We start from the raw sequence: 25394 nt of genomic DNA on the forward strand, positions 1-25394 counted from the left end.
TCGTATAATCCGCCGTCTTCTACTACTACGTAACTCGTACCTATTTAATAGACTATTCTAAAACCCTATAACCTAGATATTATTACTTAGTTCGCTATATAAGTATAGGACGACCTACTAATAAACTATTAAGTACTATCAATTTACGACTCGGACGATAAATAAGAAGACTACTATACTAGTAATATCGCTACCCCCCGGCGACTAAACCGCCCTACCTAGCGAGACGTAATATAGCCGTTACTCGAACTAAACGACGCCGAGGCACGTAGTAACGTCGACTCGGAACTAGATAATAGAGTCCTAGTCGAAGAGATGCCTAGTAACGAGTAACCTATCGAAGGAAGTATAGAGCCGTTAGACGAACCTACGCTACTAGAGGAACGGGAGTAAACGGAGTTATATAAAGAAGAACTATATATAGAAGTATATAATAGCCGGTCTTTAACGATACGTATACTTAAACTAAAGTCTAATCTCTAGTAGGGGATCGCTAACATATAGCTATAATAATAGAAGATCGCCGTATTAGATTATAAAATTATCGCGGATCGACTATACGTCGATAAAGCCTTATATATCCTAGCCTTTTAGAACCTCCGTACCCGGATAGTACGCAAATACTATAATAGTAGAGTAGCTAGCTACTAAGGTATAGTAACGACTTTTGATCTACTATAGAGGCAAAACCTCTTCTAGCCTAGTATAGTAAGTAACGTCGTAAGATACGTACGATACTACCTAATATAAAGGCGCTCGACTCTATTAAGACTAATAAAGTAAGGCACCCTATCCCTATACTATACGCCCGGTTACGAATAGAAGTATATCGTAGTAGACTTTATCGTCGACCTATCCGCTAGTAAAGATCCCGATACTAGACTAATCTATAAATATATTAACGTGCTTTACTACCGAGCGGGCTATACTACCGAGCGGGCCACTTTTACTAAGAACTATACTACTTCTACTTTGATTACGACGGTATCTTAATACGACGACATCCTATAGAATCGTTACTAAGAGGACAATTCCCCTTCAGATTCTTCGCTATCTAGCAAGTCTACTTAATAGGTACGTACGTTATGCTCCGACTCGCTATATCGCTTATAGCTTCGTAGCCTTAGTACTAGCCGAACACTATCTAGCGACTCTCTACTCACTTCTTACCTTCTAGTATTCTCTAGAGGCATTAATTACGACGCCTTATTGAAGGTTAGAGACCCTCTAGACTAAATATACTTGCGCTTTCGTGCTTTCCGCTATATAAGGGCCTCGTTAGACTTACGTAGCTTACTAATCTCGCTTCGTATAAGAGCTATCTAATACGCTATCTCTCTACTCCCTTTTATAAGCTAATATATCCCTTCCTATAACGAGTTTAGTAATAAACCTACCCGGGCACGCATTTTGTCCGTTACTAGTGTCGATTAAGAGTCGAATTCTTTTATAGTTCGTAGCGTCTTCGACTCCTAAGGGGTAGAGTCCGAAGCTAGAGGGGTTGGCGTACGTAGCTTGACATTAAGCTTGTCTATTACTACCTATAGATTGAATAGAACTAAACTAGCGCCTCTAAAGCTCGATAGGATGTTCTCCTGTCTAAATATAGCGTTATAGGCTGCCCGAAAGGCGCGTAGGAACTCTACTTTATCGATATAAGTGATGCGCTAGCGTACTAAGCCCGAGAGCTAAGTACCGTATACCTTCTTTAAAGGCGAATAGCAACCTATATCTAATAGCTAGAGTAAGTACGAGGCGTACGATAGTATATATAGGGCCAAGATCTTGTATTCCTTATACAGATTCTGGAATACCTTCGAGTTATAGCTCTCGTAGCTATCGATAATAAGTAGTCTCTATACTCTAGTCGTACGGGTTATAGTATACTTCTAGAAATGCTCTAGCTACCGTATATCGAACTCATTATTAGTCTAGCCGTTCTCTATTAGCCCGACTGTCTAGTCTAGACCTAAGTTGCCGTCTTATTACTAGGTACTAATATGCTATTTACCTATAAGGATAATGTAGGGTAGGAGCGCTATTCCGTCTATATAGATAGTCTTAATCACTATTACCTATTCTCTATTACCCTATTAAACGACCTTCCTCTTTCTACTACGCCTTTCTAAACCCGTAACGACGCTCTAAGACGTAATAACACCTATTATAAACCCTGTCTCGTCGAAGTTATAGGTGTCCTAGTAAAGGATACTATACTTCTCCTTTATATTACGTATAAGTAAGAACTACTTCTCGATAACGTCTAGATCTTCTATTAGGGCTCGCTAACGATCGTATCTACGTGTTATACGAACCTTTAGCTCACGATGCCGCCTAATAAACCTGTCTGTCCAATTGAGACTAGCGGGCTTAAGACCCTTCTCTTATAGTAATGAATCGGCCATTGCTCGTATACTAGCCTTTAATAGCGGGAAACCTCTAAGATCTAGCTCGAGTATGTACTCAAGTATCACCCTCTCTTCTAGCTCTATAAGCTTCTCCGAATTAGGCTCGTAGTCACCCCGAGGAGGTCGTCTATTCAATCGATACCCTAGTGTAGTTAGAGACGCGTCGTATACCTTTATAGCAAGTCGATTCGTGATTGTCGCGTCGCGTTTCGTGGCCTGGACAGCTAAGGTCAGTTTGGCCTCGTTTGAAGACAATACACGCTATAATGGTGGTTGCATAGCTGTATCCGTAGAAGTGGTACAGTTCTTGGCAAAAGTGGCCCGCTCGGTGGTGTGGCCCGCTCGGCGGTGAAGCACGTTATTAGACAAGGACTTAATAAACATAATAGGACATCTATATATAGAGATATAAGGTAGTGTTGCTATATTGCTATAGGCCTAGAGATTTGGTGATCCCGAGCGCAATTCGTCCCGACCCTTTTGTCGGCTCGAATAGGTCGCGTCTCCTTTCCGCGAAAAGCATCAAAAAGGCTGCTCGAGCCATAAATGGCCATCATGGCGCCACACACATGCAGTTCGTCTCCATCTCCATCAGCCTCCTGAAGCTCGACGGACGCCCAGGCATCACGGACGCGCCACCATCGCCATCATGGCAGAAAGCGCGGCAAAGAACACGTTCCTGGACATCGTGAACCTCCGCGATGACTTCCCATACGGCCCGGCAGCGAATGAATACTACCAGCTCTTCTTACCACATGATGACCAACCTCATGGCTACATGCTTCCCGGTATTGTCGAGAAGATGCCATGGTCGTCTGCATTTGCAGTATCGCACCACAAGCCACGGAAAGTCGAGTTGGTCGACATTCCTGATGACCACAGCACAGCAGACGCCATCACCAAAGCATTCCAAGACCTAATCGATATTTGCATCGAGCGCGACTTGTTCCACGTACTGTGCAAACGGCATAGCGAGCTAATATCTGTCGTGTCCGCCACGTACAACTCTGGTTCGATCAAGATCGAGCGTTTTGCCGCATCGCTCTTTGGGCTAACCTGCAGAGGAGCTCATCTCGTCGCCTACTCATCTGCTCTAGATGGCACCATTGACAGTATATGGATCCCTCGAAGGTCCGCCCATCTGTACACCTACCCTTCGATGCTAGACACCACCGTTGCTGGGGGCGTCAAAGCGGGCGTGGCGCCCTTCCAGATCATCGTAGAAGAAGCAGACGAAGAAGCGTCCCTGCCAGAGGAGCTCGTACGAAGGCTAGCGGTCTCACGTGGTGTTATTTCGCACATGGCCACCACTGGCAAGGGGTTTCCGGGCGAGCAAGGCTTAGCTGTGCCTGACTACGTCTACGTCTACGACATGGCATTACCTTCGGACATCGAGCCAAGACCGCACGACGATGAAGTAACCGCTTTCTATCCGATGAGTGTAAACGAGGTCAAAACGGCTTTGCTCAACGAGGAGTTCAAGCCAGACTCAGGCGCGGTGCTCATCGACTTCCTGATCCGCCATGGCATCATCACCGCTGAAGATGAGCGAGATTTTGTTGAAATAAGTATGCGCCTTCACAGAAGGTTGCCATTTCGTCTAGGATGATCCACAACACGAAGGCTGTCTGGCCATCGCACCCGGCATGAGCTTGTGCGTGGCATACACTCGACCTCAACCAGTCACAACCCGTGTGATACTGTCAAGGTGTTGCTTGATGGGAGAGATTGAAGCTATCGCATTGGTATTCTTCGTTGCTCTCACGCGATGGTACCCTTGGCTGAGCAGACCGTCATTGGCGGTGAGATCGTGCACGAAATACGCGCGAAGAGACCGCAGTGTCAGCTTACGCATGTGTGGCAGCTTGGACCGAAACCGCCTCCATCGCGAACGCGGAGGCGTACTTCGAAATTCAAGAACAATGATCGTTCGGATCGCGACGATTGATCGCCGTGAGGTTGAAGCCACGCACGAGAAGCTTGCGGTCCACCTGCGTCACGGACCGCTGCAGAATCTACCACTCAAGAACTTCTTCAAAAGTCTTCATTTCCCTAATGCGGTTAGGATCTGTCGGAGTGCACTGACGGACCGACAGTCCAGGCTTCCACCTTCGCCCAACAACGTGTTCGTCTCATGGCGGAGGATGCTTTCACGACAGCTATCGCAAAGCAAGAGCAGTTCACTCGCCAATGAGCTGCATCCTTGTTCCTCTGGCTCACGATATGGCGCACATTCTTCGCTTATGCATGAGCAGGAAGGTAGCCGGATGGTTGTTCGATCACGGCCAAGCGACGGTGACTGTAGCATATACTAGGGAGCGAGTGCCCATCTAAGTATTGCACCCCATCTTTCCTCAACATCTCAACGCAGTCCGACACTCGTCCTTGTGGAACTCAGATGCTCACAGACCTTGAACTTCCGAAAGTAATGACACCACACGCAACTTTGACTGAGGACTTTCCGGTCCCAGTCGTGACTTCAGAAATCGACAAGGGAGCTACAATTTCTAGCGACGGCGACAGCAAGCCAAGTCGACGGTTGAATGTCCCAGCCCTAGAGCCACACCACCACGTGGGCGCCTGTACACGCTTGCGGTCGATGCTCGCAAATAGCGACCAGCTTATCGTGTGTCCCGGCGTCTACGACGGTCTAAGTGCGCGGATCGCCCTAGATGTAGGCTTCGATGCCTTGTACATGGTAGGCCACTGGATCCTTCGGCCAAAGTGCTTCCTGCTAATCAACGCCCCGCTCGCAGACCGGCGCAGGTACCACAGCATCGCGACTAGGGCAGGTAGACCTAGGCATCGCCCAGCTAGCAGATATGCGAGCGCACGCTGAGATGATCGCAAACTTGGACGAAAGCATCCCCTTGATTGCAGACATGGACACTGGATTCGGCGGGCCGTTGCTAATCGACAGAGCCGTCAAAGAATACTCTCGCGCCGGAGTCGCAGCTTTCCATATCGAGGACCAGCTGCTAGCCAAAAGATGCGGTCATCTGGCACGGAAGGATGTTGTCGAGATAGAGGAATACCTCGTCCGAATCCGCGCCGCCAAACAAGCCAAAGAAAAGATTGCCAGCGACATCGTCATCATTGGCCGCACCGATGCTCTCCAAAAGCACAGCTACGATGAAGCCATCAAGCGGCTTCGAGCTGCGCGGGAGGCGGGTGCAGATGTGGGTCAATTGGAGGGTGCGACGAGTAAGGAGATGGCCAGGCAGGCCGTGAAAGATCTCGCGCCTATGCCGCTGTTGCTGAACATGGTGGAGCACGGAGCTACGCCCATTATCACCACGAAAGAGGCAAAAGACATGGGTTACAGGGTCATGATTTTCTCGTTTGCGTGTCTTGGCCCGGCCTTTGTAGCGATTCGGGAGACTTTGCAGAAGCTTAAGCATGAGGGTGTGACGGGTATTCCGGAAGACGTGAAGCCCAAGACGATTCTCGATGTTTGTGGGTTACAGGAGGCACAGGAGCTGGACCGAGAGGCTGGAGGATGTATGAGACCGGCTTAAAAATCGGAGACGCCCAGCATCCTTCGTCGGAATCACAATCATTGAGCTGGGGGGTACGCTACGCCATTCTGTCGTACACATAACACGATGCTGAACCTCCGAACAAGCTATCAAATTCAATCTGGGACCCTCACACGACTGCCTCATGGAACCCTCGACGTATATCTTCGCGGACCACTTTCCCTCAAAGTACTTCATGGCAGCGATTTGGTGCTGTAAAATCGATGGCTTCATAGTCCAGTCCAAAGCCGTGCTGTTCGTCCATCAGGGTTCAACAGATGACAGGCTCAGTCCCCTTGTCAAGGTCGATAGCATTTTTTGGTGGGCTCCATTCTGTATTCAGCATTTGTCAGTGATGCCACTGCAACGCCACAAATCCAGTGCACAACTCACCTGCAGGGACACGCAGACTGTTGACTTCAATAGGCACCCCTTCACTTTCTTTTGACAAATGTCGGCCCCGAATCGATCCGGAACAGCTCCGCACTCGTTCGTCATCTGCTATATCTACGATACCTTCCCCGAGCATCCTCTGTTTGAGGCATGGTGGGTAAATAACAATCGCTTGTACTACACGAGACTTTTACCCACGAACGAACTCGATCTGCACTGATGCTACAGCGCTTGTTGCACCTCACAAGAACTATTACACCGGCAACAGCATCGCAGCAACGAACCATGGCATCAAGCAACCTTCCATCTTCATGGCATTCCTCACCGGGCGACTCATTCCACGGCAAGATCACACCTGCAGGACCATTCAAGCCAGAAAAGGACCGCTACCATCTCTACATCGGCTTGTTCTGTCCCTTTGCCCATCGCGCGAATATCATTGTCCATCTCAAGCAACTGCACAAATATGCCGGTATCGAGACGAGCATCGTCAAACCTTATCCAAAAGAAGACCACGAAAGCCGCCCGGATGGCCTGGTTGGCGCTTCAACCACAAGGACGAATCGCACTACGAAGGCGCAACAGAAGAGAAACTCTTCGGCTTCCAGTTCATGAACCAAGTGTACTTCAAAGCAGACGAGAACTACAAGGGCAAATACAGCGTTCCCGTTCTGTGGGATAAGAAACTCGATACTATCGTCAACAATGAGTCGCATGAACTCTTGCGCGATCTGCAGCATTGCTTCGATACACTGCTCCCTCCCGAGCTTCACGAGATCGATCTCTTCCCATCAAATATGCAGAGTAAGATCCTCGCCCTCGAAGAACCACTCCAACGCGACCTCAACACAGGAGTCTACAAAGCTGGCTTCGCCCCCGACCAAGCTACCTATGAGAAGAACCTTCCACCTGTCTTTGGGATTCTGGACTACCTCGAAGCCCTCACCGCTGCCAACGGAGGACCCTACATCCTCGGCGATACCCTAACAGAAGTCGACATCCGCGTCTTCTGTACGCTTATACGTTTTGATGTGGTGTATTTCCAGCATTTCAAGTGTAATCTCGGGATGATCAGGTACAGTTATCCCCATCTTGATAATTGGCTGAGGAGGATCTATTGGGAACATGAGGCGTTTAGGGAGACGACGGATTTCAGGCACATCAAGGAGAATTACACCAAGTCCCACAAGGGAGTGAATCCGAAGGGCGTCACGCCAGTGGGGCCTTGGCCGAACATACAGAAGGGTTTCGAGCAGGATCTGAGCAAGCTTGAAGTTGGCAAAGTTGATATGCCGGAGGTTGTGGAGTGTGAGGAGAGGTTGAAGAAGGAGGTTCGGCTGTGAAAACATCACGTGTCTTGGGCACACAACTCTTTGCCATACACATCAGTGGCAGTATACGTCAAGTGCAAGTCGCATTAAATGCAACTGGTCATATCTCGCATGTTGTGGCGTCAGAGGCGTGAAGAAGTCAAGCGGCAGTCGAATGTGTCAACTGCTGCCACGACCGGGCTACGCCAAACTGAAGTAATTTTCGTGCGACATCCGTACTTGGTCCATCCGTTGGCCGCAGCATTACCGAGCGGTGCACAGCATTCAGCTCGCTTCGTGGTGCAGGCAATGTGGAGCTCGGAGTGAATACCGACATGCACTTCCGTGACGCTTGAAGGAGCCTCGAGATCAGAGCCAGAATAGAGCTAGAACACAGCGCTTCAGTTCCAGCGCTGGAAGGAGTCACCAGCTCTGAGCTTATAGTGGTATTGGCACGCGTGCTTCGCTGTCAGCAATGTGCGTGCACACATGGGTGCGATATACTACACGCATGAGCTCGGACCAAGCGTTGCGTTGTCCAGCATGTGCCAGAGGCCTGCAGAAACTGGTCATGAGAGCGGCTGTCTCACGAATATCATTGGTCACCACAGCAGTGTAGCAAGAGGCAGCAGTCAATCATGCATGGCCCCGCACGACAGTCACTCAGGCTGCGGTGCTACAAGCGCTGCCTACCATCACAAGAGGGTCTCAGCTTGATGTCTGGCTGATCGCAAACTTCAAGCACTGTTACGTGGCCACTGACTCTGCAGTCGACGACGGATACCGGAGAAGAGACGGCGCCGTAACAAGCAGCGGCAAAGTCAAGTGATCTCATCGTGCTAGCACAGTTCGCATTGCATTGTCTATGCCGGCACTGCTTTCATCTCGTAACTTCAAAGGAGGCGCGACCCGTACCCGTCCGGAGCACCGGATACCTGGTGATACAGCCGCAGCACGCTCACTCACTCGCTCGCTTGGTGTACATGCTTGCAGCGCATAATTATGGCTCCCAGGCTCGAACGCGGACCTCCTCGGCACAGATTCCTCATATGCCGTCAATGATACAGGTCATCTCCACCTAGATATACAATTCCCACGAATACCATCGAGTATCGGCCACACTACGGCGATTCCAGGGTGTGTGAGTTGCTCGGGAAAAGTCAGCTGGTCTTGACCGGCGAGCAGTTGCCGCGTCTCGGCTCGCACGCGGGATGCCTAGCTTTGGGCGTGGCGCTTGCTATCTACCGTGCCGCTGGGTCGGCGACAAAGCAACTGCTGCTGTGCGACGTTGCAAGTCCCTCGGGAGCGATCCTTCTGAGCGAGGATAATTCCGCGGCCTGACGCAAGGCTAGGTCCCATGTTCAGAATGTAAAAGATGTCCAGGCCCCTTGTACCGACAGTGTTGCTGTGTGGTGCGATGAGATCGCTCTTGAGCAACAGAGAACAGGCACACAAGCAAAGAAGTCTTCAGGTCGGCGCGCCCGGTAGTCTCACGTCCAATTTCATGTCGACTTGGCCAGAATCGTGGCGTGTAGGTCGGACATCCTCCCGCGCAAGAGCCGTAAGAGTCGTGAACGATTGTCTGCGCCCAGTTCTGAGCGAGGACTTCCCAGCGTCAGGGCTACTTATGTCTGGCGCTGAGCTGGCGAACTGCAGCTGCATTCGTCGGAGATTCTGCTCTTGCGCTTCCAACGCTATAGGCCAGGCTTCTGGCTGTACTTTGGCATCAGGAAGATGCATCAGATCTTGTACTGAATGCCTCGAGCGGTTCAAGGGTCTCTCACTTGGATTTGCTTGGAACTCCTGGGGGAACTCGGCGTACTCCTCAAGAGGATTGGTGCCTGTGGCCCAATTTTCCGCCATTTTGATCGAGCGCTCTTCGCGCAAAGTCGTATTATCAGGCTGCGCGTCGAGATCCGCTGATATTGCAGCGTAAGCTTCCCTAGCTAGCCCCTCATCTACGACTGCAGCATCTAAACTTTGCTTGGCTTGCAAGAACTGTTCTTCGTAGCTCCTCTCAAAGCAGCTATCTGAAACGCTGAGCACTTCATCACGGTCTACTCGTAGAGCACGATATCCACGTTCCTCGTCGTACTCTACCCTCGCCTTCATCAATCTCTCGTGTAGAATATTGACGTATCCACAGGCGTCGTAGTAAGCTTGAGCCAGGGGGTGGACCTCCGGTTCTGAGAGACGAACTGACAAAGAGTGTTGGGAGCCATGATGGGAGACTCCGTCAAGGTTATCCTCAGTACGCCCGGACAATCCTAGTTGTTTCAGCATGGATAGTAGCTCGCGCACATTAGCCTGTACAGCATCATCTTTCTCTTGCAGGCGGCCCTGAACTCTCAACATGTGTTGCTCGGTATCTTGCAATTCTCGCAATTGGCGATCTAGATCAAGATGATCCTGGTGGTAGACACTGTACGTTTCATGTAGCGAATCAACCGAAGGGTCTATGGTGGCAGCAGTCAGCCCAGATGCCTTCTGGTCTAGACTGACGTATTCCTGCTCGTGTGCCCAATACTCTTCGGGCAACGCTGCACCCGGCAGGGCGACCGAGGGCGCGAGCAAAGTGTGTATCTGTTGATCCAGAGCATGCCGACTCTCTTTCATGTAGCCATTGGTGTACAGGCAAGCTGCTATCTGATGGTGTTTCTCCGAACTCAGTCGCGTGATGGTAGCTCGCGCGGCGGATATTTTGCCAAGCTCTTTCAACAAATGCGATTCACATGTCTGTAGCCTCGATAGTGTGACCTCGTCGACGGCGATCAAGCGTATTGCATTTCCATCTCGCGGCTGCGATGCTGCGGGTGTTGTTGTTTCACTTCGGTCGTGAACATCGGATGGCTTCGGCGAGTGGGAGTCGTGTCGGTCTCCATGGCTCGGCGAACGGCCGTCTGACTGAAGACTGGGTGTCGATGGCATGAGAATGTGCTGCGGTGCTCCTTCTTGTCCATGCACCCGCGGCGATGTGGGCATCTTCGCCCTCTGAGTGCCAGGGCGTGGCAAAGGCGGCGTCAGCAAGCGATCTGTCGGAATACAAGACTGGCCAACTCATCGGGACCATCAGACGCGTTGTTGTTCGGAATCCTTGGACGCACTCAAACACAGAGCCGCATGGGATTGGGGGCTAGGTCTACAAAGCATCCGTGCATCATGCATGTGCTGCCGAGCCTCTCACACGACAGCCTGCAGCCTGCGGCAGTCCGCTGCATCTCTTGATAGGCGAGGACCTCCGTAAGTGACTTCCTGCTACATGTAGTCTAGTTCTACTGTACATGTACCTTGCTCGCACCTCGCCTTGCATAGTTCTAGCCCCACACCATCTTCACACCTCTCTGCCGCGACCTCACCTTTTGTCACTCAGCCTCGCAGCCTCCATTCTTCAGCTGGACGCTCGGCTTTTTGCCACATCCCACGTGTACTCCTACTATTCCCACATGCCTGTGGTTGCGTGCGCTGCAGGCCGAGCGCAGAGCCGCATAGCCCGCCTCTGATTCAAATACGATCCACAAGCAGCTGACACGTTCCAGCCATGGTCACCGACTGACTCCGTCCGCTATGGCTTCATCCGCCGGCGGCCAGCAGTCACCGTGGCAGTACGATCACACTCGACGAATGTACTACCGATATGATGCCCGTACAAATCAAGTTGTGTACCAGAACGGGCAGCGTCTTTCGCGCCAAGACGTCGTACCGCGTACGACCAATGTGGGCCAGCAGCAGCCTCAGCAGCCATCTGCATTTTCTGGCCCTACGAATGACGATGCTGGTTGGCAGAGTGCCGACTCGCCACCAAATCAGTACCGCCTGTCACGGGGATCGCGCGCTGATTCGTGTTCATCTGCATCACAAGCCGCCACTACCTCGTTAAATCAGGCGATGGGGGGACTCAATGTCGGTACAGCTCCCACGAGCAACACCACCGTTAGGAATGGAATCACTTTCATAGACACTAGCAACCCCAATAGTCTGGTTCGCAATTCGATTGGCACTTCGCCCGCGGCGGCTTTCACGGATTCCAGTTTACTACAGCAGGGCGTTCTAGCTCACCGATACTTGACGGGAAGTGGTGGGGGCGAAGCAGAACAACTTTATCCAAACTACCGGATCAAACACCATAGTTTCTTCTGTGTCGGTCGAGTTTTTCTTGTTCTCTGGGCAGAGCCTATGGGTGAGACTGGAACCGTCATCACCTCAGCTGAGCAAGCTGACCCGAGCGTACTTCGTGGACGAATGGGCGAGCGTGTGTACTCCAAGGTGCGCCGTTTCGTGGTGGTGCGTGCATCTGCCAACTACTGTAGCGCATTACCGATTGCCACGTACGGCTCACAAGGTGTTGGCAAGCCTGGTGTGAAGAAGTCAGAGCACGCTATCATCCACACCGGGCGCGATGCACCATCGCCACAAGCCTCTGAGGCGCCAGCCAGAGGAGCGGGAGAGTCACCTATGAGATCTATGCCCATCAGGGTTGTGCCGGACGATCCTCGCGAGCTCCTGGATCCCCTATCCCGGATCGATTTCGGGAAGATCCATACTGTGCAACACAACATCAAGGCTAGACCTATGGGCATGGTGCACCCAAGTTCAATGAATGCACTGACGTCGCAGTTTGATAGCGTATGGGCCTCCTCGGGCAGAGCGTCAAGTTCGAGGACTGCCGCAGCAGCACCTCCTACAGCTGTACCAGAGGCAATGTTGCGCGCACGCGAGGAGCAAGCAAGGCCAAGCGAACGCGCTGGAAACAACGACGGGTCCGGAGACGATGAGGCAGAAGCCGAAAGAGCTCTGCAGGCGCAACGAGCTCTTGTTCGCATGGCTAGGCAAGGTCACTCCAGAGAAGATGCTATCGCGCAGCTGATCTCACAGCTACGAGGCCAAGGCTTTTCAAAAGAGGGAGCTACTGCCGAGATTCGTGCCAGGCTCAATTACCGCCCACCAGAGCCTGATTCTGACACAGAATGATTTCTCATTACAACACCGCGACGACATGCCGACGACTCATGGTTCGCTTTACACTCTTCAACGACTATACGTTTGCGAACGGGCCGGTTGGTCACACTTGGCTGAATACTACAGTACCCACGATACTTTACTACTCCTTCCGTGGTGAGCCCCTGCGCCGCCTGGATATCATGACAACGGCCGATCTTTCATTACGAAGTGCGTTTTTTGGCTTTCCGTATGGTTCATTCGCGACTTGAGACATGGCGGATCAGTACTTCCTCATAGCGGAATGTTTGTGCCGATCAAGCCTCACCTTTGGCAACAAGAGACATTGTTGGCTGTGCGACTACTTGTACATATTGCGCTTCAGCATGAGCCTCGTTAGCTCTGCGATTGTAGTTTCACAAATATACGTCTACCAGTATGATGGCATGACGTTGAATTAGACTATTAGACCCACCTTGATAATGTGGCCTCAGGCCTCAATACACCAATACAACCCACCGCACTCGTTGCGGTTTGCTGTATCATGCATATGTCGGTAGAACCATACCGACATCTCGGGCCGCACCTTCTAGGTGTGACAAAGGCACTGCTGCATGCGTACCCTGTTCGCCGACCTCATGCGAACAAACAACTCTCAGCCCTTGTCTTGCAGGTCTGCCTGCCTATGGCTTCGAGCTGCTGAGCACATGACACTCACTCAGTTCCGAGAGCTCCCTGGCATGTGTTCACGAGGCACTCTTACAGGTGCAGGATGGGTGCTCACCTTGATGAGGCGTTTTACAACAAACCAAGAGCCGTAGTGTGTCTGAGCCTTTGGCCCCCAAAGCTATTTCGAAGATGGTATAGCGTCACGGCTGGAAACATAGTACCACGGTGTGGGCTTCAGATGTTACCTTGTGGTTGTTTCAGAACTGACACAACTTCAGTGCTCACGACGCACGGGATGCTGCACGATGTTACTGATAGACGTATTATATTGATTGTTCTCGTCCCCTGATCAAGAGCGGTGTCGAGCCTCATGCTTGCCCGCAGCTCTCCAGGATCTGGGCCTCAGGGCGTGGCTGCTGGTACGTAGTTTGGCATTGTCGTCATAGAGGTGCAGGATTCTTAATGTTTTCTTCGCGGTTGCGGGTCGTAGTAGCCGCTGTGCAATTCCAAAATGTTGTTGCCTCCAAGATATCCGCCGCTTTTCACCGTGGACTTCTAGAACGATCGACGTCGTTTGACCGACACTTGATGGACAAGATGGAATGCTCCAGATCGGTTGGGGTCGTCCAGCGTTAGAAGATCGTTGAGGGAATTCCGTCGCGTTACTGCGAGACCATCCCGGGATGCCCTGACAGTATCGATCCAGTCATAGACGCGGTCCTGACTTCCTGAGCTCGGGGCCTTTGACTGCCTTAACGAACGTTTTACTGCATCTCCGGGTAAGATGTAGGAGTTCGTGGGCCAAGATTTCGTCGATTCTGGCTGCCCAAAGTCAGATTCAGCAATGGTAGCATCCAGATGCTGGCCACCTTGTCCAGACCAGCTGCTCTGTGCTTGAGATGGAATGATGTGTCGGAATTGATCTGGTCCCCGTTGCGTGCCGACGGTTCGTTCATGCTCGATGACGGCGCGTTCTGCCTGCTCAAGGTCTCGTTGCATGACCTCACGCTTTGTCGAATACGCTTTGTAGAAGTCGTCATCTGCGACAGACAGTACTTCATCCCGGTCAAGCAGTAAGTTGCGATAAATCTCATCCTCATGACGGGCGTAGTCCAGCTCCACGAGTCGCTCTTGAAGGATTTCCACATCGGCTTTTAATGAGTGCAAGACCTCGGCGGAGGTCAGGCTGTGCTCTACAGGCGTCCGGACAGGTCTTGAGATCGCGAAGTACTCCGCAGCAACGACAAAATCAGCATCGCGTTCTGCCAAGGTCTGTTCTAATTTAGCCAAGTGTCGCTGGAGCTGACGAATGTTGGCCAGGCGAGCATTGTAAGTGTCAAGAGATCTCTTCGCACTTCTTTGCAAGTCGAACAAACGCTTAGGGTCATGAGACTGCGCCGCGTTGCCTTCTTCGTCCAAAATGTCCCCCTGCGATTGCGATATCTCCACAAGCTCGTGGCACAGTTCTTCGTGTTCCAACTGGGCCTGCTCACGGTAATCGGAGACGTCGATGCGAGCTGCAATCAAGGCCTCGTAGCGGCGTTGAAGTTGCTCTTTGGAAGGCGAGCGAGCCCTACGCCGTGAAGTTCGAGATGCTGTACATGTATGGTGGGAATGTGTCGTATAGTGACGACTTGAAGAGTCTGTGGCAATTCCGTCGGCACGGTCGGGATTCGGATGTGGAAAGTTGCTTCGTGGCACATTGCCTCGCATCTCTTCGCTTTCTTGCCCTTCGTGCGGGCATCTACCACGTCTATGGCAATGTCGCGAAACAGCACTGTCGTTCCGGCTCGCCCCATCAGTGGGAACGGCAAGAAGTTCCTGTCCGAGCGACTCATGCTGCCTTGGATAGTCCTGGTCCTGTCGCTGTCGCTGTCGCCGAACAAGCGTCTGTTCATGGCCCATCTTGGCCCATCTGTATCGCCGTGACAGCAGGTGTGCAAGTGGACCCTACGCAGTCGGCAATTGGGCAGGGCGATCATGTGCTTATGCCATCTGGCTCAACGATCGATGCTTCGTACTGAATCTCAAGAATCCTGCATGGGCGTGGGCATCGGCATTGTCGACGAACAACATTTCTATGTATTGCGCACAGAGATGAGCGGGTAGAGCACGACTGGGGGGCAGAGAAGAGACATGAGGCTCTGCAAAGCTCGAATGAGCTGCGTACTGCCAATGAGCTTGGACATTAATCTCAGCCACTCGCACTCGTGCACATCTTCTGGCCAAACAGACACCTATCCGTCGATAGCACCACGCGGCTCGATCCTGCATGCCTGGTACAAGCTAGCTGTGTCATCTGCAGCCACCCAGCGTGCCAACCCAACCCTCCGTCCCAGTGCTTTTGCCGCCTACCTACGATGCTCACATGCCACCGCGCCTTGGGTCAATGGCCAGCTCAGCTTGCAGTACATGTATGCAGCAGGACAGGGAGCAGGAGCATGCGCGGCAGGAGCGTCTCCGCGCAGAAGCAGAGCCTCATCGCATGACTTATTAACGTGGGGACATGCTACCGTGTGCGGCAACACAAGGGTTGCAAGATCAATCTCTTGTAACAAAGTACAGCAATCTGTGTGCCCAGCATGTCTGGCAGTTCCTCTCCGTGGCAATGGTCTCCTATACTCAACCAGTGGTATCTTCCGGCTACAGAGAATGGCCGTAGCTTCGGCGTTCTGCAGAATGGTACACGGATCCCTCTGCCACCAGCCTCACTCGCATCAACATCACCTGCCAGGTAATACCTTATCTCGCGACTGGAGGTATACATACAGGTGAGAACAGACAGCAGTGAGCCCCGTTACATGCAGCAAGCTCCTCAAGACAACCTCTCTCAGAATCGACCGCAATCAAGACCAAACTCGGGAGGCTATGTCTATGGCGCAGATTATCCTCAGGCAACTGGACAGCAGTCGTCGATTGACCAGGGTCTCCAAAGTCTTACCTTGAGTCCGCCAAGGAGCAACACCTCTCGCTTCCTGGGAATCTACGAGACTCGAGATCGAAATGGGGTATCTTCAAGCTCGGCAACGGGCCCCAAGGAAACCATCACAGACCCAGTGCTGTACAGAAATGGCGTTGTAGCGAGTAAGATGTTTTTCGGTACTGACACAGAAACTGAAAGGTTGGACCCAGGTCAGTGCCGACATGCCTTCAGGTAAGCCAGTCGCGTAATCGCTGACAACTCAAAGGTTTCAAGAAGCGCCCAGGCAACTTTTTCAGCCGTGGCAAGGTGGGTAAAGATCAAACGCCTTCATTCACGTTTGCTGAACGACACAGGTTCTACTTGTGCTATGGTCAGAGCCCACATCTCGTGAAGACATGAACACCGAGATTACCAGGGTCAGGTTTAATGAAGCTGTCTTTTCCCGCATACGCCGCTTCATCGTGATTAAGGAAGGCTCAACATTCTGTACAGCCGTTTAAGCGCATATCGCATAGGATATCGATCGCAAGCTCATATCTGATAGGCAGATAACCACTTACACAAGCCAAGGAGTATCCAAAGCCGGCATCAGGAAAGGTGATCACGCGATTGTATACACTGGCATGGAGCCGCCCTCCCCGTTGCCGGCAGAAGAGGCTATCAATCCTCATGAAAGTATGCTCCAACCTCCTATCCGCATAGACCCTGTCAAGCCGGGAGACAAGCTTGATTCACTCGCGAAGATCAACTACGTCAAAGTGTACACGATTGAGCACAACCTAAAAGTCAAGCCCTTTGGCATGGTCATAAGACTTGATGCTCTGGCCAACCAGTTCCATCAAGTATGGCTCACTCAGCAAGACCTGAATGCACCCATCACGCCCGTCGGACGAGGTGCTGCCAGACAGCCACAACAGTTTGTACCAGCTCTTCGTCGTGGCGAGGCTCCTGTCAGAGCAGAGGGTAGTGCAGATGCCAGGTTGGCCGAGCGTCAACAACTCGCAAGACAGGAAGCGGAAGTCCAGCGCGCAACAGCACGAGCACGCCAAGGTCGAACGGAAGCAGCCATCTCGGAGGACGACGATGCGGAGCTCCCTGACCGTCGTCAACGCGCTCGGGAAGAAACAGAAGCCCAGCGTGAAGCCGCAGTGCGTAGGCGCAATGCCAATGCCAACGCCGACGATGACGAGCAGGGCCGTGCTGGTGACGACGACGCCGCCCCTACACAGTCCGACGTATACCATACACAGGCTCGACGAGCTTGGCGGCGAATGACGCGCGAACAAGGCTACTCTACAACGCAGGCATGGCCTCTGCTGGTTGATGTGATTCAGCGCACACAAAGGGTGAGCCCAGAAGAGGCCGATAATCTTGCTCGCCAGTATCTTGCTTGACAATCTGCATCATTAGAGTGGCCTCTACGCATGGGTTAGCTCATCATCATGAACATACTCGTGTATCAGCACAAATACGAGAGGGCACGGCCAGTAATTTGGTCGTGTCCTCGATACTGCACCTGGGGGTACTGTTCGATGTACTCAGCACTTCATGTCATGGTCAATCACGCAAATTCACTCGGCTGCTGCGGTGCCTTGGCTTCGCTCTGGTAACCGAAGGATCCGGCTACTTGCTCCATCTTCGTCTAGTCGATACCACTCAGCGGCGTTGGCAAGACAAGGTAATATGCACATTGTACGGTGCTGCAGCTCCGCACCAATGCCATCTCAACTGGATCAACAACAGATATGACTACAAGCAAACGCTGTACCATTGCTGTGCAAGGAGTCGTGAGAGCCCATGATCAATAACGTCTCCACGACATACGTACCTTGGGTTACAGCTGCCCTCCAGTGCAATAAATATTGTACAGATATGGGTATCTCTTTGAGCTCCGGAACAGTTGACACCTCTTCGAGGTGTGGAACTCAAGTCGGCCGGCTGCTTAGTACGCTCTCTACTTCTTCCCTCCATTCCATCACCCGCGATGACACGTCACGACTTCGTCCAGCTGGGCCACCGCCGAGAGCAAGGAGGTCTTCAATGCTAGACTCCCTCGACAAGATTTCATCCGTCAGATCTTGTTGACATTGCGGCACAGATGGCGGTGGCGAGATATATCTGTGATTGCCATCGATAAGCTTGTGATCTAATGCATCGTTGCAAATCTCGTCCAGAAGACCGAATTCACGATCAAGCTGCCTGGAACGAGATTGTGCGCCCTGATGGTCAACAGCAGCCGAGAGGCAGGCCCGTTTGGCATTCTCAGTCGCCTCAACAGCATGGGAAAGACGCTTATCTATGGCACATCGTCTAGCTGTGTGTTCATTTTCGAAGTCGTGTTTGGTGATGGAAAGCTCAACTCCCCGATCCAGATTCACATTTCGGCTGACAGTTGCTCGTCGATGTTCAGAGTCGAGTTTCGCTGATTCCTCGACGATCTGGGCAACATTTGCCGCATTATCGTAAAAGTTCTCCAGTAACGGTTCTAGGCTAGATGACGTATCGCTATGCGATGTCGAAGTCAGACCGCGCAGCATCCACAACAGGTCAAACTTAGCGGACGTCCAGATGCCAGTCTTGTGTACGTTCTCCATCAGTGATTCGAAAAAGACATGCTCATGTCTATGCTGGCTCGACTCGAGCTTGCACAAACGTTGATGTAATTTAGCCTGCTCGACTGTTTGTGCATTTAGCGCAGACTCATCTCCCTGCAGCCGCAGGCGCCGCTCCTCCAGATTGACGGGCTCCGTAGAAGATCCAAGTGCGCTGATCAATTCCTGTCGGGATGCTTGAACTCTCCTATGAAGCTGGATGCGGTACTGTCTTGGGAGGACAAGCTCGACCCCAGCCAAGTGGACTGCATCTCTGAGGCTTAGAAGTTCAGTATAGGCTACGAGGACATCAGAACGATTCCATCTCATGTTTTGAAGAGGCAGTAACAATGGTCGATCGTCATGGCGTTGGCAGCGGAGTTGCAGTAACAGGACGCAGTTGCACCCATGAATGTGACAGCACACAGTCAACCAACGTCTGAAAGCCGAGCGCTTCGGCACATGTCGCGCGTGGATTGCGCTTCGGGTACGGCATCATTCGGGTCCACATCGCCGTGCACAGACGGCTTGGTCAACGACAGGGGACAAGGAACATCGGCAACGAACAGCGATCGGCAGTGGACAGTGAATGAACGACATATCATCCTCGGCATCTACAAGACTGGAAGGTAGACAACCTCAATCCGCGCATATCATGAGCTGCTGAACGATGGTCAAGTACAGCTATATGCAGATAGTCGCGACAACGTTCACATGAGGCAACCCTTCCGCAGATGCATGCTTCAAACGGAAGCGAGATTCGACCCACAGCGAAGACTCGCATACTGGAGCAAGTCATTGTGTCTGTTATATCGACACGTGCGACCCGAACACCATGAGAGCTATGCAGTGGTTTCAACTGTCGGACGTTCGCCTTGCTTCAATCCATCCTCGCAAGGCGACAAATCATGTTTTGACGGCTATAGTGCAATTGCTAACAGCACGGCAGAACCTATTCTCCCACGTAGCACGACAACGTAGATTAATCTATAAACCAACGATCGTCAACGCGATACTGCAGAGGGGACGTCACACCGCGAGCGTGCTTCGCCTATGCTATCGCAACAGATAGCTCGCCAACGTGTCAAACTGATGGCTTCCAATCTGGCAATACATATCCTAGCTGGCGCGAATGCGTTGCCGAGACTGATATAAGAAGGACAAGCCTTTGATGTGAGTACTGACTTCCTTACTGCTCTGTGTGCATACTCGCTTTCCCTTCCTTTGCAATTCACTCTTTCAACACGCACAGCAACATCTTGGCAGTAGCGCTGGTCGCTCTGCTCCCTTCAGCTCTCGCTCAATCCGTCAGCGGAACACCGGAAGGTTTCGCTGAGGGCACGACTGGTGGTGCCGCTGGAGAGACTGTCACGCCGACTAGCATCGACGAGTTGACCGAGTACCTGACATCGGAGGACCCTCTTACTATCGTCCTCACAAAGACGTTCGACTTCTCCGACAGCGAAGGTTCCACCACTGAGACTGGTTGCGCGCCTTGGGGAACTGCTTCGGGCTGTCAGCTCGCCATCAATGCCAATGATTGGTGTGACAACTACCAGTCTGATGCGGTTTCGGTGTCGGTCACCTACGAGAAGGCAGCTCTGACTCCCATCGATGTTGCCAGCGACAAGTCCATCATTGGTGAAGGTAGCTCAGGCGTCATCAAGGGCAAGGGCCTCCGCTTCGCCAACGGCGTCTCCAACATTATCGTTCAGAACATCCATATCACTGAGCTCAACCCGGATTATGTATGGGGTGGAGATGCTATCACTCTTGATGGCAGCTCCAACATCTGGATCGATCACGTCAAGACCTCTTTGATCGGCAGACAGCACATCGTTGCTGGTAAGTAGGAGCATCCTTGGTTCGTGAGGGTTCCACTAACGTTCGTCAGGCTACGAAACCAACACTGCCATCACCATCTCCAACAATGAAATCGACGGCAAAACCTCCTGGTCTGCCTCCTGCGACGGTAGCCACTACTGGGCTCTCTACTTCACCGGCGAAAACGATCAAATCACATTCAAGGGCAACTACATCCACAACACCTCCGGCCGCTCCCCAAAGGTCGACATGGGCACCCTCCTCCACGCCGTCAACAACTACTGGGCTGACAACGCCGGCCACGCCTTCGAGGGCGAGGACGGCTACGTTCTGACCGAGGGTAGCACATTCGACAACGTCAAGGCCCCTGCAAAGGACTTCAACGGAGCGATGTTCGCACCAACTTCCGCCTCGAGCGCGTGCGAGAGCGGACTGGGACGTGCTTGCGTTGCTGTTACGTTCACGGGCTCCGGAGCGCTAGAGGGGACCGATACGTCGGTGTTGAGCAAATTTAGTGGGTTGACGATTGCTGATGCGGCGGCTGATGCGAGCGATGTGCCGAGCAGTGCTGGCTTTGGGTCTTTGAGCTCGACTAGCAGGACCTCGACTAGCACCAGGCGTGTCAGGGCTAGGTCTATTGGTGGTAGGATCTGGATTGGTGGCGTTGAGGACTTGATTGTTTGAGCGGGTTCTTGCCAAGTGGAGTTCGGATGAGATTCGTGTTGGTAGCGCAGGTGCAGCTTGAGCGCGCCTGCTTCTTTCAGATGGCCGTTGTAGGCAGCCACTCGCGTCTCAGGTTCATCTCGCCCCTTCTTCGATTCTCCTTCTCCCGCACCTACCCAGGTGACATCAACCAATCTAACACACTGAATTTTGAAACCACCCACACAGCCCAGCAATCCAATTGCAACATGGCGGCTACCGGTGCTAAGCAGACTGCAGAGGACATGGCGGCCTTGCTCCTAGTCATCAAAGAGGCCAACAAGCTCATGAGTAAGCGCAAGTACGAATGTAAACACCGACGGGCACTGACAAAAGCAGAAGTACCAAAGTCGACCCTCCTCCGCGTCACCCCAGAGCACGAGAAAAATGCCACAGACCTAGTACAGGGCATTCGCAGCATGGTCGATGAGTACAGAGGCGAAGGGGACTCACCGCCGGAGTTCTGGCCGTACTACGACTTCTTGAGGGACGCGAAGTACATTGCCGACTTTCCTGGTGGTCTTGATAAGGCGATGGATCTGGTGAAGGAGTTCGGTCTCGAGTATACTGAAATGTGCGGCCTGTACGGAGGTGACCACCCACCAAGCCGTGGAGAAATGGATTATGACAGTACGATGTTGCTCTTCTACCACACCAAGGTCACCGCTTGGACGTCCACACAGCTTTTGGAGTGGGAGCTCGACCTGGACGTTGAGGGTCTGCTCACTGGCGATCCAGCAGTGACACGAAAGACTGGTGGAAGTTACCAATCCAATCGACCACCAACACGTCACTTCTACTACGGTCATTCAATCACTAGAGGCAATATCGAAGCCAAGATGTGGCCACATACCCTGCGTTATCTCAAAGCCTTGCATGCTAAAAAGATCGCTTGCATCGTGGTTCCCAAAGTGGCCGGACATCGACTGAGCGTGGAGCTGGTGGACATGATCATCGAAGTGTCTTATGACAAGGCATTCACTGATACGCCGCTTGCTATCTCGGCCGCGGACAACGATGAGAAGCATCGTCGCTATCGCGAGGAGTAAGCCCGCCGCTACGAGGAGTCGAGGGCACGTCAACAGAAGGCATTGTGGATGGTTTCGGACCCCTTCAAGACCCCGTCTCCGTACGTATCCTGAGGTCATCACAGGGTGCAATCGCCCAGGAAAAGGAGCGGCAACGAGGTAGCGCCAGAGCTGAGAGCATGGCTCATGGATGATGTTTGGTCTTCTTCGTTGCTTATGGACTGAGCCATGGCAGGTGAGGTATCTTGGTGCTCCTTAGCTCGATGAACATACGGAGACAGGCGTATGAGAATCTCAAACGCTGCTTTCTGACTGGTTCGATCGATATCGCCATGACCTGACTTCGGCATGACCAGCAGCACTTCTGTCCTGGAACGGTCCTCTCACGCGCTCGTCCTGCCCAAACATCTCGTTGTGTGTCCATCTCCATCATGTTGTACAACTTTCACTTGCTTCACCCGTCCTCTTGAAAGCCAATCGATGGGCCTGACTCCCAAAGCACCTTGTGGATTTCCGTGGTGGGGAGCATCTAGCTCCACCGCTCGGTCCGGTCGTGGACACAGTGACGCTCACACCGTGTCGTGTCGTGATATCAGCTTATTGCTCAGCTGAACGAAGATGGAATTGCAACAGCGACGTTGTCGTGTCGTCTCACGCAATCCAGAAGAGCGCGCGAGACATTCTGCGGCTAGCTTCATGCCGGCTCCAGGATTCGATCGGCAGGCTCGACCGACATAGCAGTTGCCAAGGCTCTAGCCGGCACTTTCCGGATCCCTTGTTTGGCTTCTCTTGAACCAAGACTTAGGTCAAGCATTGCATTTGTTCGCGTGGTTGTTTCGATGCTCATTCACTTACATGCTCGCTTGGCATGGCCGGGATACTGTCATACTGCGACATCAGAATGTCATGCTGAGGGCCTTCCCGATCTCTCAGCCGAGACTGCCATCTTTAGCAACTAGGGAAGTTTAGTGTGATTCGGCCATTCTCGGCGGCCGGCCCTGTAAATGAGCAACCATGTCAGTGAGTCACCAAGGTGTGTTATGCGATGCACAGAACCTTACCTCCCGCCAACCCCAGACACTCGCAGATCCTACTGATTATTGGTCGGTGTACGCTCCCGAGGATGCGCTGATTTGTGTATTACACCTCATCACCTTCCTCACGTTACTGCCCTAAGACAAAGGACCTCCAACACATATTCACACCTACAGACATCAACATGAACTGCCCATCAAGGACCGATCCTGAGATCCCATCTGGGTTCAATCAGAGCCCCAACTCTCTGGCCGCAGACACCACGACGAGAAGTGATCTTGGGCAGGTGGCGAGTGCTAGAATCCAACACGACCACAAGTTGAAGACCAAGGACGGCCCAAATGTCGAATTGACGCAACTGGGCGGACCCAGCGATGCCGATGGAATGCGAAGGAGGAAGTCTCAAGGCGATGGAGCAAGCATCGCCCACTCTGGGTTTGGAGAGCAGATGCTCGGGCAAACGCTCGGCACATCAGGCCCTCCAAACCCACGACTGCCATTCTGGCGGTCACCATTCAGGCGAAGCGGACAAGTGATGTGGAAATTCATGCAGTTTGTTGGTCCTGGTTTCATGATTGCAGTGGCGTACATCGACCCAGGCAACTATGCTACCGACGCTGCTGCTGGAGCCTCTTATCGATTTAGGCTTCTTTTCATGGTCCTACTGTCCAACATCTTCGCCATTTTCCTACAGTCGCTCTGCATCAAGATGAGCACTGTCACTGGCCTCAACCTGGCCGAAATGAACAAGGCGCATTGTCCGCGCTGGCTCAACTATGTCCTCTACTTCTTTGGGGAGGCCGCGGTCATTGCCACTGATATAGCGGAGGTCATTGGATTCGCAATCGCACTCAACCTGCTTGCGCCCAAGTTACCGATCGTAGCTGGATGCGCTATATCGATCCTCGATGTAATGTTCATTCTTCTTCTCTATCGTCCGGAAGGCTCGATGAAGGCGCTGCGACTATTTGAGGGCTTCGTCATGCTTTTGGTGCTAGGTGTGGCGATTTGCTTCTGCTTTCAAATGTCGCTAATCAAAAACACCTCTGTCGGCGATGTCTTTAAAGGATACCTGCCTTCAAGTGCGTTGGTGGAAAATCAAGGGTAAGGTCCGCCCGAATTGGCAGAAGAACTTCGCCGCTTACTTTGAACGCAGACTCTACCAGGCATGCGGCATTCTAGGTGCTACTGTCATGCCTCACTCGTTGTATCTCGGCAGCGCATTGAACCAGCCACGACTCCAACACTTCGACATCAAACACAACAACTACAGTCGAACTGTGATTGAGCACAGCGACGATGATGACACCTCGATGGCCCCGCCAGAGAAGTACAGACCGTCGCTCCAGGCCATTAACAGCTGCATGAAGTACTCCATCATCGAGCTTGCAATCTCGCTGTTCACATTTGCCCTATTCATCAACAGCGCGATCCTGATCGTCTGTGGCGCCTCGCTCTACTCGGTCGACGGGGCGCAAGATGCAGACCTCTTCGGCATCTACAACCTGCTTCGCGACCAGCTCAACCACGCCGCAGCCACCGTATTCGCGGTCGCACTTCTGCTGTCCGGATGCTCTGCCGGTATTGTCTGCACAATGGCTGGACAGATCATCAGCGAAGGTCAACTGAACTGGAAGCTGAAGCCTTGGGTCACCAGACTGCTCACACGATCGATCTCCATCGTTCCAGCCATTTTAGTCGCTGGAACCATCGGAAAGAAGGGCCTGTCAGAGGCCTTAGTCGGGTCGCAAGTGGCGCTCAGTGTCATCTTGCCGTTTGTCACAGCTCCGTTGATCTACTACACCTGCCGCAACAAGTACATGACAGTCATCACATCAGGCTCTAGCAGCAACCCTCGTAACGAGGTGGATGAGTACGGAAACGCGGTCCCGACGCAGGTGAAGATGAAGAATCACTGGACTGTGACCATTTTGGGGGTGGCTATCTGGATCATCATTGTCATCATGAACGTTGCCAACATCGTTCTGACTGGACTTGGCAAGAACTAAAGGTACTCGTGAGAAGCACCACTTACTGTTTAGAGAGCTAGGCTTCGAG

The 25394-nt window shown here is 52.3% G+C and overlaps 9 protein-coding genes across 9 annotated transcripts; 7 read left to right on the forward strand and 2 right to left on the reverse strand.

Annotated features, from left to right (window-relative positions):
- Window positions 1-3057: 3057 nt before the first annotated feature.
- CLAFUR5_05822 (uncharacterized protein) lies at window positions 3058-4017 on the forward strand (the record flags this gene model as incomplete). The annotated part of the gene is made up of 1 exon (XM_047904970.1): window positions 3058-4017. The coding sequence occupies one exon, from the start codon at window positions 3058-3060 to the stop codon at window positions 4015-4017; it is 960 nt and encodes a 319-aa protein (XP_047761952.1).
- Window positions 4018-4806: 789 nt separating this feature from the next.
- On the forward strand, window positions 4807-5926 carry CLAFUR5_05823 (Carboxyvinyl-carboxyphosphonate phosphorylmutase; the record flags this gene model as incomplete). The annotated part of the gene is made up of 2 exons (XM_047904971.1): window positions 4807-5106; window positions 5165-5926. 2 exons carry the CDS (start codon window positions 4807-4809, stop codon window positions 5924-5926), a joined length of 1062 nt encoding a protein of 353 aa, XP_047761951.1.
- Window positions 5927-6604: 678 nt separating this feature from the next.
- CLAFUR5_05824 (Glutathione S-transferase omega-like 2) lies at window positions 6605-7662 on the forward strand (the record flags this gene model as incomplete). The annotated part of the gene is made up of 2 exons (XM_047904972.1): window positions 6605-6856; window positions 6877-7662. The coding sequence occupies 2 exons, from the start codon at window positions 6605-6607 to the stop codon at window positions 7660-7662; spliced, it is 1038 nt and encodes a 345-aa protein (XP_047761957.1).
- Window positions 7663-9096: 1434 nt separating this feature from the next.
- CLAFUR5_05825 (uncharacterized protein) lies at window positions 9097-10611 on the reverse strand (the record flags this gene model as incomplete). The annotated part of the gene is made up of 1 exon (XM_047904973.1): window positions 9097-10611. The coding sequence occupies one exon, from the start codon at window positions 10609-10611 to the stop codon at window positions 9097-9099; it is 1515 nt and encodes a 504-aa protein (XP_047761956.1).
- A 582-nt stretch (window positions 10612-11193) lies between these two features.
- Window positions 11194-12597, forward strand: CLAFUR5_05826 (uncharacterized protein; the record flags this gene model as incomplete). The annotated part of the gene is made up of 1 exon (XM_047904974.1): window positions 11194-12597. One exon carries the CDS (start codon window positions 11194-11196, stop codon window positions 12595-12597), a length of 1404 nt encoding a protein of 467 aa, XP_047761955.1.
- A 1191-nt stretch (window positions 12598-13788) lies between these two features.
- On the reverse strand, window positions 13789-14946 carry CLAFUR5_05827 (uncharacterized protein; the record flags this gene model as incomplete). The annotated part of the gene is made up of 1 exon (XM_047904975.1): window positions 13789-14946. One exon carries the CDS (start codon window positions 14944-14946, stop codon window positions 13789-13791), a length of 1158 nt encoding a protein of 385 aa, XP_047761954.1.
- Window positions 14947-16034: 1088 nt separating this feature from the next.
- Window positions 16035-21255, forward strand: CLAFUR5_20207 (Pectin lyase; the record flags this gene model as incomplete). The annotated part of the gene is made up of 6 exons (XM_059463044.1): window positions 16035-16365; window positions 16422-16462; window positions 16510-16650; window positions 16705-17537; window positions 20000-20592; window positions 20642-21255. 6 exons carry the CDS (start codon window positions 16035-16037, stop codon window positions 21253-21255), a joined length of 2553 nt encoding a protein of 850 aa, XP_059319003.1.
- A 227-nt stretch (window positions 21256-21482) lies between these two features.
- CLAFUR5_05828 (uncharacterized protein) lies at window positions 21483-22322 on the forward strand (the record flags this gene model as incomplete). Its single annotated transcript, XM_047904976.1, has 1 exon — window positions 21483-22322. One exon carries the CDS (start codon window positions 21483-21485, stop codon window positions 22320-22322), a length of 840 nt encoding a protein of 279 aa, XP_047761959.1.
- Window positions 22323-23520: 1198 nt separating this feature from the next.
- On the forward strand, window positions 23521-25345 carry CLAFUR5_05829 (Manganese transporter SMF1; the record flags this gene model as incomplete). Its single annotated transcript, XM_047904977.1, has 2 exons — window positions 23521-24440; window positions 24493-25345. The coding sequence occupies 2 exons, from the start codon at window positions 23521-23523 to the stop codon at window positions 25343-25345; spliced, it is 1773 nt and encodes a 590-aa protein (XP_047761958.1).
- Between the last annotated feature and the right edge of the window lie 49 nt (window positions 25346-25394).

Source organism: Fulvia fulva, chromosome 5, assembly GCF_020509005.1.
Source record: "Fulvia fulva chromosome 5, complete sequence".
NCBI classification, from domain to species: Eukaryota; Fungi; Ascomycota; class Dothideomycetes; order Mycosphaerellales; family Mycosphaerellaceae; genus Fulvia; species Fulvia fulva.